General features: G+C 32.7%; 4 protein-coding genes and 1 pseudogene across 7 annotated transcripts in view; 3 read left to right on the top strand and 2 right to left on the bottom strand.

The window, feature by feature from the left end:
- Window positions 1–16,355, top strand: part of LOC105148530 (G protein-activated inward rectifier potassium channel 3) — a 155,793-nt gene that overhangs the window by 23,474 nt on the left and 115,964 nt on the right. The window lies entirely within an intron of this gene.
- The window catches only part of BORCS5 (BLOC-1 related complex subunit 5), a 53,508-nt gene that overhangs the window by 36,479 nt on the left and 674 nt on the right, over window positions 1–16,355 (bottom strand). The window lies entirely within an intron of this gene.
- LOC147910828 (uncharacterized) lies at window positions 5,650–6,666 on the top strand. The gene has a single exon (XM_087407903.1). It carries the CDS (start codon window positions 5,733–5,735, stop codon window positions 6,552–6,554), a length of 822 nt encoding a protein of 273 aa, XP_087264029.1. The 5' UTR covers window positions 5,650–5,732; the 3' UTR covers window positions 6,555–6,666.
- On the top strand, window positions 6,664–7,603 carry LOC147910827 (uncharacterized; annotated as a pseudogene).
- LOC147910826 (oxidoreductase-like domain-containing protein 1) lies at window positions 14,731–15,961 on the bottom strand. Its single transcript, XM_087408068.1, has one exon. The coding sequence runs from the start codon at window positions 15,671–15,673 to the stop codon at window positions 15,356–15,358; it is 318 nt and encodes a 105-aa protein (XP_087264194.1). The 5' UTR covers window positions 15,674–15,961; the 3' UTR covers window positions 14,731–15,355.

Raw genomic sequence — 16,355 nt, 5'->3', positions numbered from 1 at the left:
AACCTCAGAAATCAATGTACGAAATGTTTCAACAGCTGCTTCAGACGACTCAAATCGTTCATCACGCATCTTCTTTTTAATGTTTAGGAACAAAAAGAAGTCATTAGGTAATAAATCAGGTGAATATGGACAATGAGTCATCAATTCGACATTTTTACTGGATAAAAAATCAACGGTTTGACGTGCTGTGTGACAGCTGGCGCTGTCATGATAAAGGATGATACGACGATTTCGGTTTGTTTTACGCAATTCATTTATGACTTCTAGCAAACAAATTGTTGTGTACCAATCAGTATTTACAGTCCTTCAATCCTCTAAAGTCACGGTTGCCTCATGTCCGGTATAACTGAAGAAACGAGTAATTATTTGCTTGGCAGCACTGCGTGAATGAACAACTTTTGTTGGTTTCGGTTCATTTTGAAATATCCAAACAGTGAATTGTTGTTTACTTTCGGACTCATACGAATAGATCCATGTTTCGTCCCTAATAACGATGTTGTAGACCAAATTTGACCGACCTCGGTTGAATTTCTTGAGCATTTCTTTGCTCCATTTAACACGAGCCTATTTTTGAACTTCGGTCAAATTGTGTGGGATCCAACGACTGCAAAGTTTTCGTACGCTCAAGTGATCATGCAAAATCGTATTACTTTCATGTCAATGCCTAAGGATGCCTGAATCTCGCGGTATGTCATATACCGGTTTCGCTCAATCATTTCACGCACAGCATTAATGGCAACAACAGACGTGAATGAACAATCTTTACGGAATTCGTCACAAATAAAGGTACTTCCACGCTGGAATTCGACAAACCAATTATAAACAGTCCTATCCTTGGATGGTGCTTCATCTCAAAATGAAGTTGATCGATGCATTGTTTCGGAATTAGATTACATTTGTAGTCGTAAAAGATCATTGCCCGAAAATTTTCATTCAATCACGAGAAATTTCCATTTTCTCACAAAATAACTTCTTTTAAAATTTAAAATATTATGCAAACAAACTAGTTGGATTGGATACAAACTGTCAACTGAATTATAGGTTAAAAATATCTAATTTTGCGGATATGATAGTAGCAGAACGTTGGCGCCATTGGAAGTATTAGATTGCAGAAACTTTTCCAGCAGCCTACGTATAAGTATTATACGTATAAACATGTATAAATATTTATAAACATGTATAATTATATATGACATACGTAATATTTTTAGTGAAATATTTTTATTACATTAAAAAGTAATTTTACAAAAGAAAAAAGTATGGACATATTTCATGTATTATATAATATATTATATATGTTTATAAATATTATATATATTATATTAGGTGTTGGAATTAATTCGTAGCGTTTTACAAGTGATGGGAAGTACTTTCACTCTTTCGAATTATGTAAACAGGTGATCCTTTAGTTATATTAGGTGTTGGAATTAATTCGTAGCGTTTTTTAATGAAAGAATGTTATTTATTTCACATGAGCATTAAAAAATACATTAATGAAAGTACTTCCCATCACTTGTAAAACGCTACGAATTAATTCCAACACCTAATATTATATCCTGTAATGTTATTATATCCTATAATTTTTTGTTGTGCAATATATAAAATATTTTTCCTAGTAAAAAATTTTTCATGCTTAAATATATATAAATACGTATAAATATGTATAAATATTTATAAACATATATTAGGTGTTGGAATTAATTCGTAGCGTTTTTTAATGAAAGAATGTTATTTATTTCACATGAGCATTAAAAAATACATTAATGAAAGTACTTCCCATCACTTGTAAAACGCTACGAATTAATTCCAACACCTAATATATATAATTTTATATAATTATATATAGAACATTTTTTTCCCGGTCATTTTTCTCTTTGGCGAAATTTGATATAAAATATTATGAGAATTTTTTTCCAAGGTTACGATTATTTGCTTTAAATTATTCTTGACTACATAAAAAGTTTTATATGCGTAATTATGAAATCTTATTGTTATATCCTACAGACGCCACGATTCTTTTCTTCGGCTCCACGTCACAACTATGATTGGCGTCTGCGAGACTTGAGCGGAGCCTTCTGATAACGGTCTGACAGAATTGAAAAGAAGGACAGGCTCCGCGAAAACTCGTAAATGCCAATCAACTCGGAAGGAATAACAACCTTAATGCAGGTCCGAAAAGAGACAAGATTACAAAAGACATTATAAATGCATCGAAGTCAAGCAATAGTGAAAATCTAGGTTTTGTCATCCGAGACTGACTAACAGTTTCATCTTAGAAAAACAGGCGCCACGTCGCGCCTAAAAAATCATAAAACGTATGGGATAATTTCTTCCCACGGGAGATCTAAGATCAGACGCGTTATCTAAGATCAGACTCGCGACTGACAATGGTAGCCCTGCACGCAAACCTAGTTGTGCACGGTAACCATTTGTTTACCTAGCCGTATTTTCCGCGAGAATAACAGAATTCATCATCCATCTGGAGCAATCTTGGCTCTTTAAGGAAAACCGTAAATCACTTCTTTTCTTCTCGAAACTACTCTAACGATGTACTCTAGATTAACAACAATAGGACGCTATAAAAATCGTAAATCTCGCGTGACATTGCAACTAACTTTTACATCCTAGACAAAGGACACAACGCCTTTTTTTCGGGGTATAAATAGAGGTCCCGCAGAAGCGCAGAGCGTCAGTACGAAATTTTGAATCACCCGGTCCACATCAGTGAAGTTCGCGGTCAGTTACGAGTTAACTCATTGTCTCGGGCAGTGCGGAAATTATTGAAACCCGCACTAATCACGCCAGTTTGCGATTCCATCCGAGTGCGAACTTGTGAGCAAATCGCAACTGGAATTACCAGCCATACGCCACTGCGACTGCCCTTCGGACGCTCTCCGCTGACGACGGACCTCCTTGGCCACTCGCCTAGAACCTATCCAATATCTTGGGCCAGCTAATAGTAAGTCGCATTTATTTCCAGTCCACCCCCGCGTTTCCCCGCATGGAAAAACACTCATTGTACTTAAATACATTTTCACGCGTTTCCAACGAACACACATCAATTTTAACTCTTCGTAATGCGTACCATCAGGAAACGCGGACGAATCCCCTATACCCGGAGGAATAGGCGGAACCGTTCCCCAGGGTCACCCACAATCGCGCCGCCACAACCGACTGGCGAACAATTCGTCGAGATCTCCTATTCACTAACACAACCGTTAGATCTCACCTCTCCTCCTGTCGAGGAACGATTCCCTCCCCCTCCTTCTCACGAAAAAGAATTCTCACTCTCTCCTCCTTTGAATCACCTCCCACCCCTCCTGTTTCAACCGAATTCCGAGCCGTTCGACTGGGATCGGATGTTCCAGTTATTTTCGTCCCCTTCCAACGAAGGGGACAGATTAGTCACAGTACATTATACATTCCTGGAAACCCCACACCTTTCACCGTTCTCTACAAGCACCTCATCCCGATGTGCTCCTGCAACACTTTCCTCGCCTCCTATACTCGTTAATCCTTTCCTCTCCACACATACTCACACTCCCACAACTACATTAGCTAATTCAATCATTTTACCATAAACAAATCGATTGTAACTAAATTAATATTAGATGTTGGAATTAATTCGTAGCGTTTTACAAGAGATGGCACAAGCAGTACACTATTTCGTTGTTACCTATAGTTCTGTATACATTGTAAACATCTATCATAGGACGTCATTTGCCGTACATAACCTTTCTTGAAATCATAAATAACAATACTGTATAATTCATTGAATATGTCAAAATTTGTGCCAGATAAAGTGTTTTTGCGGGGAGTTTTGCTTCATTACTTTAATATGAACAAAAGTGCAGCTGAAGCTCATCGTATTTTAGTGGATGTGTATAGTGAACATGCTCTGGCTGAGCAAACGTGTAGGAAGTGGTTTGCACGTTTTAAAGCTGGTGATTTCGACTTGGATGACAAGGAGCGACCTGGTCAGCCGAAAAAATTTGAAGATAACGATTTGCAGGCACTGCTCAATGAAAACTCATGTCAAACACTTAAAGAATTATCTACGTCATTGGAAGTTGACTTCTCAACAATAGGAAAACGTCTTAAAAGTTTGGGCATGATCCAGAAGGAAGGACATTGGGTCCCATATGAATTGAAACCAAGGGATATTGAGAGACGTTTTCTCACGTGCGAACTGCTGCTTCAACGGCAGAAAAGAAAAGGTTTTTTGCATCGGATTGTTACCGGTGACGAAAAGTGGATCCATTATGACAATCCAAAGCGCAGAAAGTCATGGGTTAAGCCCGGCGAACCATCAACATCAGTGGCAAAGCCCAATATCCATGGCTCAAAGCTCCTGCTCTGTATTTGGTGGGATCAGAAGGGTGTCATATACTACGAACTGCTAAAACCGCATGAAACCGTTACTGGAGATCTCTACCGACGGCAACTGATGCGCTTGAGCCGTGCATTGAAGCAAAAACGGTCGGAATACTTCGAAAGACACGATAAAGTCATCTTGCTGCACGACAATGCTCGCCCACACGTTGCAAAACCGGTAAAAACATACCTGGAAACACTTAAATGGGAAGTGCTACCGCACCCGCCGTATTCTCCTGATATTGCACCTAGCGACTACCACTTGTTTCGATCATTAGCTCATAGCTTGTGCGAGCAGAAGTTCACATCTTACGAAGATTGTACAAAATGGTTCGATTCCTGGATTTCATCTAAAGATGAACAGTTCTTCCGACGCGGTATTCATTCACTGCCCGAAAGATGGTCAAAAGTAGTAGAAAGTGATGGGAAGTACTTTCATTAATGTATTTTTTAATGCTCATGTGAAATAAATAACATTCTTTCATTAAAAAAACGCTACGAATTAATTCCAACACCTAATAATATGTTTATATATATATATATATATATGTGTGTATGTTCTGTATAAATCCAATAATAATATTTTCTTTAAATAAATGTAAGTTTAGATTGTAAATGAAGATTGCCAGCTTCCATTTATTTGTTAAATCACCACTCGCATTCCTTTCTCTCTAATACCTGAGATCGCACGAGGTCCAGTCCCGGGTCAAAAGGATTAAGTTCCTTGATCCAAAAATAGGACCGACGTTCGCACTGTTCAGAGGAACAGGTGTCATAGCGTCCCTTCGGACGTTGACCTATATTCCGGGACTGAAAAGGTGCGTACGACTCACAGATGTTCGCCTCCGCGCGTATACCTGTGAGATTGAGTCTAACCGTCCTTCCATGCCCTCTGCATTCTCATTGGCTCCTTGATCAAATTTCCAAGGGTTTGAACGTAACAATATTAAAATTCAATTTCACGAAAATGCATACATAAATTAAGCATGAGACACCGCAAAAGAATTGCATTAGAAATTAGAAATAATATTCGATCTGAAGACAATGTATCAAATTTTGTGTGTGTGTGTGTGTGTATGTGTGTGTGTGAGATAATCAGATGGTATAAACAGTATTCAAGATATAACAGATGTGTTTATTCAAGAAGTAGCCAATCAACAGTCAATCTGCAAAAAGTAAATAATACTTGTAGCAGTATGCAGTTCGAAAATATTGAAAGTGATAATAATCTTAGTTTTTCTTCTGACAATGATGCTGATGCTTCCTCTTTTCTCAATACTTCCTCGATCGAATCATAGTTATTGATTCGAAAAAAATTAGCTTATTATTATCTTATTTTGTTGAAAATAATTTGAATCATGTTCAATGTAATAATATTCTATCTTTTCTTCGTACATATTCTTGTTTTTCGAAGCCTACCTAAAGATATTAGAACACTTTTAGATACTCCACAAGATAAAGTTGTTATATCTAAAATACATCTGAGTGAATACATACATTTTGAATTAGAAACACAAATTACTAAAATACTTTCGCACTTTCCAGTTGCGTCTCTCCCGAATCAAATAGAAATTGATTTCAATACTGATGGGTGTAGTTTAGATAAATCAGGAAGCGTGCAAATTTGGTCGATTCAATGTAAGCTTACGAATATGAAACACAAACCTATAATAGTAGGAATATACAAAGGCTCTGCGAAACCATACGATCAAAATGTATTTTTTGAACAGTTCATTGCAAATATTAACAGAATATTGATTAATGGAGGTATAAATATTAGTGGAAAGAAAATGCCCATACATCTAAGATGTTTTATAACTGATGCACCAACGCGTGCTTTTATTATTAATTATAGAGGCCATATGTCTGGTCAACCTTGCTCAAAATGTAAAATCTCTGGTGTTCGATGTGAAGGACGTAATATCTTTTTGGCTGTCAATCATTCTCTACGGACTGATGAGGAATATGTTAGGTATTTGGATGAAAATCACCATAAAGATGACAAAAGTTCTTTATCAGCATTACCGATAGGGATGGTTTCGCAAATACCTTTTGGATACATGCATCTCGTATTGTTAGGTGTTATGAAACAGTTATTCTCCACATGGGTGTACGGAAAATATTCGCTTATCAAAATTATCTGCAAGATCAATTTCTATTATATTAGGTGTTGGAATTAATTCGTAGCGTTTTTTAATGAAAGAATGTTATTTATTTCACATGAGCATTAAAAAATACATTAATGAAAGTACTTCCCATCACTTGTAAAACGCTACGAATTAATTCCAACACCTAATATCAACACGAGAAGCACTCGCAGAATATTGTTCATCTAATTTTGCAAAGCGTCCTAAATCATTCATTACGTGCACAAAATATAAAGCCATAGAATATCGCCAATTTCTTCTCTATACTGATCCAGTAGTAACACATGGCATTCTTGATGAATTAGCGTATACACACTTTTTGTTTTTGCGTGCTACTATAAGGATTTTAGTTTCTGTATCTCCATCAAAAGCATATCTAAGCTTTGCAGATCTTACATTACAAAAATTTGTAGAAAGATGTCAAGATCTTTACGGTTCGACTTTTTATTCTTATAATGTACATGGCTTAAATCATTTAACTGATGATGTGCAACAGTTAGATCCTCTTGATATATTCTCTGCTTTTCCATATGAAAATAACATGAATGTTTTTAGAAAATATTGCAGGAAACCCGATCTTTGTTTTCAGCAAGTTTATAGATTTGCAGAAATAGAAGCCCATTCCACAATTGAAAATCGTAGTATGAATTCTTCTACTCATGTATCTATATAGCATAATGCAGGTCCTCTTCCATCTAATCTTCTTTCTAATTGTTCTCAGTAAGATCAGGTTTAACGAAATTTTATTTACCTTAAACATGCGTAATAATTGTTGTATTTTACATGATATGTCCGTTTGCATTTTTATCAATATTATTATGATTGAATTTATTGATTCATATTATTTGATATTAAAAAAGTTTCTTGAAGTAAAGAATTTTTATGATGTTGATATATCATCATTAGCATTACACATTTTTAAATGTTCCTCATTGAGCAATAGTATTATTACTATTGACATAGAAGAAGTTTGTTTAAAGAGCTACAGAATGTGTTATCCCTTTTTGGGATTAAGATGTCCGCTTTTTGTTATATTACAACAAAACGTTCCAGCAATATTGCAATGTAATGTGTTTGGATAAATTTTTTTAAACGAAGACTCTAAAGTGAAAACTATTTCTATACATATATCTCACTAACTTTAATTTTTCTACAAATTGCATTCTAGTGATATGTACTTTCCAAAAACAATTTTTTATAAAACCATAAAATATTCCAATAAAACTAGTATTAATTCTGAAGGATAAATTTATTCATAAGGATAAAGCATGTATGTGTGTGCCCCGAACAAACTACACAAATATTATCCACATTAATATAATAATACAGTCGCTTAGTAAGTTAATTCTAGATAAGTTAACGCAGTGATCTTTAATTCGAAACCATTCGAGCAATTTGAAAGCGATAAAAAAAGGACGGTATGAAATTTATCAATACAGTCGGGCGCTGGTTATTATGTGTTTCACACAAGCATAAAAATACATCAGCGATCACATGAATATTTCGATAATCTTTTTCAGCGATTATTGCTATCATCTTTATCATCTATATCCCCTAAGATGGCATGAGTACCAACATCGATATAGTACAATTTTTGTATTTCATATTTAAATAAAATATCAACGAGTAATGAAGATGGCAATCAAATATATAGATCAATAGAAGTTATTAAATCTAAAATAATAGTATAGTTATAAGTATCATTTAAAATCGACTGTTAACTTAAAAGGACATACTATATAAATATGGTAAAAAAACGGAATTTTAGATATTATTATTGTAACAATTAAAGAATTAGTTTTGCAATATTTGTGGAATATTATTATACAAGCATATTACTAACATTTTGCTATATTGTTAATTTACATTTCTGTAATATCTCTGCAACACATCTCTGTTACATTGCAATCTGTAATATTGCAACATTGCAGCAATATTGCTTCAATCTTCTGTGCTGTGGGTGAACAGTCGAGTTAATATATTAAATTTAAGTCTGTTGTTTTTATCAAGATTGAGAAGTAATGCGTTACTTATAACTTTATTACCGTTTTCATTACTTTTTTCGCGTTATTTTTATGAAATAATGTTCTCCTGGTTTTCACATATTAATAATATTTATTTAATATCTATCTTTTATTACAGGAAAAGGGAGCGAAAAATATCATGCAACCAACGAGATACAAAAGTACTTCCTCGGATGAGGTTTCTGCAATAAAAGTAGTGAATAAAGCAAAGTAATAATGCAAAAAATAATTGAAAATGATATAAATCTATTGAAACAGAGAGTTAATCAGAATCCTGCGAGAAATAATCATAATTATTATTTGTCCTGTAATGATGGTATACAGACGCTTCCAACCACTTCTATTCCGAGTGCACAAACGCTTCCAATCACTTCTATTCAGAATTCACAGACACTTTCAACTTCTATTCAGAATTTACAGATGTTTCTAACTACTTCTATTCAAAATGTACAGACGCTTCCGACTACTTCTATTCAGAATGTACAGACATTTCCAATCACTTCTATTCAAAATGTACAGACGCTTCTGACCACTTCTATTCAAAATGTATAGACGCTTCCGACTACTTCTATTTATATACAATATATATCACACATGACTCCATCACAGATAAAACAAACAATTTCAACTCACAGATAGAACAAACGCTGTTGCGAGTTTTAGAAATGAAAATTATAACATACCAATTGACTTTGAAACTCACATGTATCCGCAGAGTAATGAAATTGATTATGTAGAATAGCAATTACAATTTCACAATGATACGAATAATCAGTAATTAAAATTATTGATATTTTGTTTCACAAGTTACCCGATAAAAAATTTTTCATGTAAAAAATTATTTATGTATAATTATATATGGATGCATAATTAATAAGGAAATTTTTTAAATATTTTTTCAAATTTATTTTTTTTTTAGTGCAATACGAAAATTATCCCTTTAATTATTTTTTTATGTTTTTACATTTATTATTCAATAACTTTAATCAATAAATTACTATTATTATTTCTACTACTAAAAATTTTTTATCGGATATTGAAGTTAATATCTAGAAAAATTAATATCTAGAGAAATTTTCAGAAAAATACTAAATATTAGACACGCACGATTCGATCTTTTAGAAAACGAAATAAAGTAAGCCTGATATATGACTAATATTTTATTAAATAATATGTACATTGTGTGTATGTGTTTGTATTAGGGTGGATCGATTTTTTTAATCTCTTGTAGATGTATTTTCGGAAAATTGATCTTCAATAATTTTTTACTCAAATATTATCAACTTTACAGAAAAACTGCAAGAGACAAAAATTGTTTATTTTCTTCTTATAGACTCTAAGAATTTTTTCAGAATTTTTAATGCATTTTTTCATTTTTATCAACATGAGAAAATACAGTATTAAAAAATTCTGAAAAAATTTGCAAAGTTCTGAGAAGAACTTAAAGAGAATTTAAATGAGAAGAAAATAAACAATTTTCGTCTCTTGCAGTTTTTCTGTAAAGAAGCATTTGAGTAAAAAATTATTTAAGACCAATTTTAAGGCAATTTTTAGTAATTAATATCTTGTTAATTATTGCGAAAACTGCAAAATAGTATAGAACTTTTCGACTCAGTTTAGTTCACTCTATCTACACAAAAGCGATTGGCAAAAACTTTCGAGACCCCCTGTATATGCGCGCGCGTGCTTGTGTGTGTGTGTAATATATATATATATATATATATATATATATATATATATATATATATATATACAGGGTGGGCCATCTATTGGTACGTTTTTAAAAATGCGATCAAATGAGCATACATTGATATTTTTTATTAATTTTTTTTTTGTTGTGAAGCTAAAAGTATCCGCGTCAAGAATGAAAAACGATTTCGTTCATGTGGCTCCCTCTACTGGCCTTACAGTATGCCATTCGGTCACCCCAATTATTAATGACATTTTGGACTATTGTTTTTCAAAGCTGGAATTGTCTCACACTTTGGGCCACAGCCTCAATATTCTCGGGTGTGCGCACTGTCCGAGCTCTGGGACCACTTCTGTCATCCACTAACATCCCTTTCTCACGAACTTTCCTCACCAATTTGCGTATAGCTCCTTCGGTGCTCCATATTTCTTTTCAAAATTCGTACAGTTTCGGCGACACAGCACTGACTTTGAAAATAAGTTTTTAAAATTTCAAAACGCTCTTCAAGAGAAAACATGTTGTTTCGTGCCGCGGACGGTATGACTAATAAACTGTCAAAATTTCGGGTCTGTAGCTCGTTCGGTGTTGCCATACGACGAAATTCAAAAACGTACCAATAGATGGCCCACCCTATATATATTTACATTGCTTACAGAAAAATGAATAAATTGGATCATATTGACAGAGCTGTTCAAAGAAAAATTGACACCGAGTACAAGAAAAGCCGATACTTTTATCAATTAGTAGGCAGATATGATATTCGAAAATGTGGATGAAGAATCATATAAAGAAGTGGTAAATTGAAGCAAAAATAATGTGTTACATACAAAATTTTCGACTATGTAAAAAAAAGTTTTTTAGGGGTTTTATTTAGAGGAGATTATTAAAATGTTTCACAATGATTGTGTGTTGAAAAATCCGACAATTATCGGCATGCAATCATATTTGGAACAAAAAATTGATTAAATATATTCGTAACATCTAATTTTGACTGTTCGGCGTTCTTTACTTTATTTGATTTATTCATACACGGTCGTTCTTCTTATAATATATGTAAAAAATATATTACTATGTAAAATATATCACTATGTGATATATATTTGGCATATATTTTCGGCATTATATCTTCAAACTCGCTTCATTGGGCTATCTGCGAATTATTTAAACAAAGAAATTAATTAATTTTATTTGTATTTAGAATATTTTCAGTTATGTAGCGAAACATTAATTTTGTGTTTTTAAAGATTACATTCAGGTTAATCAATATATTTTTTTATTTTCTTACATAGATGAATTATTTTCTACATGTGAGCGGTTGAAGAAGCTGTCAATCTTTTTTTTAAGGAAGCAATGCAGGACAATTTAACTATAAAATTTTTACATGATGGTTTGGCCGGGAGGAAGGTCTACTGTGACCATAGTCCACCAACCTACCTTAGGACTTTGCCTCTAAGATAAGAATAGAAGTGAGACTAGATTCTATTTAGACTCATTTTCGAACCTTATAATGTAACCATAGTCCACCAACCTACCTTAGGACTTTGCCTCTAAGAATAGAAGTGAGACTTTAGAATAAGATTAGACTCTATTGGAACCTTATAAAAGAAAACCCTCAGACTGCAGAGGCAGTCTTCGATATATTGCGAGAGTAGTTACGTCTCTAAAAATTTTCCAAGTGACAATTGTAAAAAAAAGAAAAGAGAATACAATAAAGATAATTTTTTATTTTGAAATTGTTATCACAAATCTTACACTACATCCTTCGTACAATACACATATTATAAAGACGATTTATGGTATGTGACATTTTTATTGTATAACTATATCAATTTTTTTGATAAATTTTAATAAACAGATAAAAAATGAATAAATAAATAAATAAAATAATTAATTAATTAAGGAGATATAAATTATATAAATTATCTCGTTTTATATATAAATAACATAAATATATTGTATATATATTATATATTTAGCTACTTGCTTCACTTGTAATCACAATTTTAACAAATCGACTCGAACGGAGTTTTAAGCAATAACTAGAGAATCTTTGCGTTCAGTGAAACAACGTCATCGCACAAGTATTCGCATACTACGTGATCGAGAGCGTCGAACCGAGAAGCCAGAAATTATTGGAATGAACAAAACGAGTAATATGAACACGTCGAGGAATAAATAGAAGAAGAAGACCCACTATAAATTGATAATTTAACGGACAATTAATATTTTAACGGATTAATAATTTAATGGACTTCCATTTAACGGATTGTATGGAATACATTTTTAATAAAATGTTAACAAATCAATATTAATAAATGTTAATAAATATTAATAAATGTTAATAAATGTTTATTTTTAATAAAATGTTATAAATGCTTAAAAATAAATCAGAATAAGTACTGCGCTTTTTTTAGACATTGAACGATTATTCTAATCGTTCCTTATACTTTTAAACTAATTTATTCTATTCCTCATAAAAAAGATAGGATCTTAAAATTTTCTGATTTTATGTATTATGAATTACACTATCATAATACATAAAGTCAGAAAATTTTAACATCCTATCTTTTTTATGAGGCATAGAATATATTATTTTAAAATAATATTAATTTAAAAATGAGGAGCGATCAGACTAATTGCTTAATGCCTTAAAAAGCGCAATGTTTATTTTTGAGCATTTATATCATTGCGTCGTAACAGTACATTCTGTATGATTTCTGCTATTTCTACCGCTAGTGACTAATTGATAGGTTATGATTTATTTTTACCATATTTCTGATATGATGTCGTAAGAGCACATGTTCGATTTCTGCTGTTTCTGCTACTAGTTTCTGCTACTAGTATGACAGGTCATGTTCTGTTTTTGTCATGTTTCTGCCATCATTATGATGGCAAGATATGCTCCATTTTTGATGCATTTCTGTTGTTATATTATGTTTAGCAAGTCATGATGACAAAAACTAAGCTTAAAGTAGATACAGTGGACAGGAACTTGCTCTACAATTGTGACTGAATTTGTCGATATATTGTTAGCATACTACTAGCATTTTGTTATCTGGGTATATAATATATTTATGTATATATATTATATTATATTATGTATTACATATATTATATATATTACATACAATATATGTATATATATGTCCATATATTTCAAGAATATTCTATTTACATGAATTGAAAATAATATTCGTTGTTAGAATCTTTATAGTCTATACTTTAATAGTAAAATGTTATGGTGAATTGGATCACTCGCACTACACTGGATCAGTGCATATTAAAAACTGCTTTATATATTAATGCAGTGATGCAATATAATCAACTTTGGCAATAAAATGATACACATATATTTTGTTAAATAATGTGTTCTTTAAAATTTTTATTTACTATTATATTTAACTTTACTAATGGCATATAAAGCAGCTATAGTATGCACTAATTTAATTAGTGCAAGTGACCGAATTAGCAACAATTTGCGCGCAAATTGATAGCAAACTCGATTAAATTTTGATTACAAAACTATAGCCATCTGTGTTCGCATTTGGCTATGGATTTGTCGACAAAGCCTGCTGACATGTTTTGCCAGCAGATTGTTGATAAAAATCAAGCAAAGTCTGCTGACATAACCTAACGGCAGATTGGCAGCAAAAACCGAGCAAGATCTTATTTTCATTTCAATCGATCTAGTTTATAAGAAATTTTGCGTACATATATAAACGGTTATATATAATTATACATAATTATATATTGTTTATATATACTGATGTGAAAACTGGAAACAACCACAAATAACAAATATGGAAATACAATTTTATTACTAAAATATTATTGATTATTTTCACATATCAAAAATACACATGAGAAAGTTACAAAATAGTCAAAAAAACATTCGGAGATTCAGAAAACACACTTTGAAGGAACTTGAGAATCTCTAGAAGATTTGCCAATTCGATTTATATACGCCAATTCTTATATCACTCCAAAACGATTTCTTCTTATGAGAAGCAAGTCTATCTCATGGCGATAATGTAAATGAAAATAACAGGTTTTTGATTCTTGCTGTCAATTTGCCATCAGATTATGTCAGCAGACTCTATTCGGTTTCTATCAATTGCCTGGCATAGCATGTCAGCAGGCTTTGTTATATTTTTGACAACGGTTTGCTGACAATGGGTTCAAGACGGCTAAGCATGCTTACTGAGCGATTGAATATGATTGGTTGGATCTATGAGTAACAATCAATTATGCTCATTTGCTCGGTAAGCAGGCTAGCCATTTTGTCAAATTGAATGCACCCAATATCTGGTACAAATACTGTGCACAATTGCCTTTCTGTAATCAGAAATTGATAACAGGTTCAAAATCTGTCTCCACAGGCTTTGCTATCAGCGAAATTTTGCATATGTAATATATAAACGATTACCTATAATTACACATAATTATTATATATATTTATATATACTGCTGTGAAAACTGAAAACAATCAATACAGTTTTATTGCTAAAATATTATTGATTAGCTTTACATTTTAAAATATACATGAGAAAATTATAAAATAGTCAATAAAATATTCGGAGATTTAGAAAGCACTCCGAAGAAGCTTGGGAATCTCTAAAAGGTTTGTCTGTTCGATTTACATGTGTCAATTCTTATAGGACTCCTAGGCGTTTTATTCTTACGAAAAGCAAGTCTCATGGCGAAATCGTATATGAAAATGAGTGAACTTGCTCGGTTTCTGCTGCCAATTTGCCATCAAGTTATGTCAGCAGGCTCTGCTCGGTTTCAGCCGCAATCTGCTGTCAGGTTACGCAGCAGACTCTGGTTCGGTTTTTCTCACCAATTTGCTAACATAGTATCAGCAGGCTTAGCTATATTTTTGACAACAGTTTGCTGACATTATCTGATAATACTTTGTGTACAATTTGTTGTCTTTCTGCAATCAAAAATTCATAGCAGACTGCTCTAAATCTGTCTCCGTAGGCTTTGTTATCAGGGTATATAAGCTTTTCTATAGCAACCGTAATTCTTCCAGCCTATAAATTTATTAACTAATTTCAAATGTTGCAGTTGAATTTTCTGTTGGATTGCCTCTTCCCACATTGTAATAATTTATAATTTTATTTTATTAGCTTCCGGCATCTCAATTCCATTTCCAGGAATGCCTTCATATTAGGATCTTTTATCTTGTCAAAAATGGCTTTTTGCAAATCTATATTGGATTTTTCTATCATGTTACTCAATCTTTCTGTATACTTAATCCATACACAATTCGTGCATCCTGACATACAACAATTAGTCGGTTCCGTCAAATCATCCACTGAAATTTCTTTTGCATGATCAGTCCGAACCTCGTCATCTTTTCGGATCGATGAATGTCGACGATAATAACAGAAACTTTTACTAATGATTAGCCTTGACCGAAGTATGGCACTCATTTGTTTTAATTCTGTCCAAAATACATGTAGTGCAGAATAGCTATTTTTATAATTAATATTATATTAATAGAAAAAGAATAAATATCACAATCAAAAATAACTGTTTTGTTCCTTTTGCTGATATTTGAAATAAATTCAAGAAAATCTTATTTAATCTATTGTGAAACAGTAATATTTAAGCCCTAGACACAACATGAGGCAACAGTGAGAAGAATAGCGATAGGAATAACAAAGAAATAAGCGATATATAATTGTTGTCTCCCGTTGCACATTGGTTACGTTCAACAGTTGAGTGAGTGCTCGCTGCTATTGATATATTCTTCCAGATCTAAAATGTTAATTGGATGATCTAAAAGAATACACCAATAACAGCGAACGCTCACTCAATTGTTGAGTCCGCTGAACCCAGCCAATACCGCGAAATAAATAAAAATAACCAATCTTGGCCGCGCAAGGCTTAAAAATTATTTCATTTTTGTTATTCGTCAATTGTTAAACAAAGACAAACGATGTTCATGAGCGTTATCAGTACGAATGAACCACGGCCCTGATCTCGTATATAAACTATAGTATATTCTAGTATCACTCTAATAAGAGTCGAGACATAAAGGTACCTACCCATGCAGCGGAATAATGTAACCAATTGCAGTTGGTGCGGAACGCTTGTGATTGATTCCGTTCT

Source organism: Acromyrmex echinatior, chromosome 1 (assembly GCF_024713525.1).
Source record: "Acromyrmex echinatior isolate Ae372 chromosome 1, ASM2471352v2, whole genome shotgun sequence".
Classification (NCBI taxonomy): Eukaryota; Metazoa; Arthropoda; class Insecta; order Hymenoptera; family Formicidae; genus Acromyrmex; species Acromyrmex echinatior.
This window is presented reverse-complemented; position numbering and strand designations above follow the sequence as displayed.

Coding starts and splice junctions, on each gene's coding strand:
- LOC147910828 (XM_087407903.1), top strand. CDS start 5,733: ATGTTCAATGTAATAATATTCTATCTTTTCTTCGTACATATTCTTGTT.
- LOC147910826 (XM_087408068.1), bottom strand. CDS start 15,673: ATGAGTGCCATACTTCGGTCAAGGCTAATCATTAGTAAAAGTTTCTGT.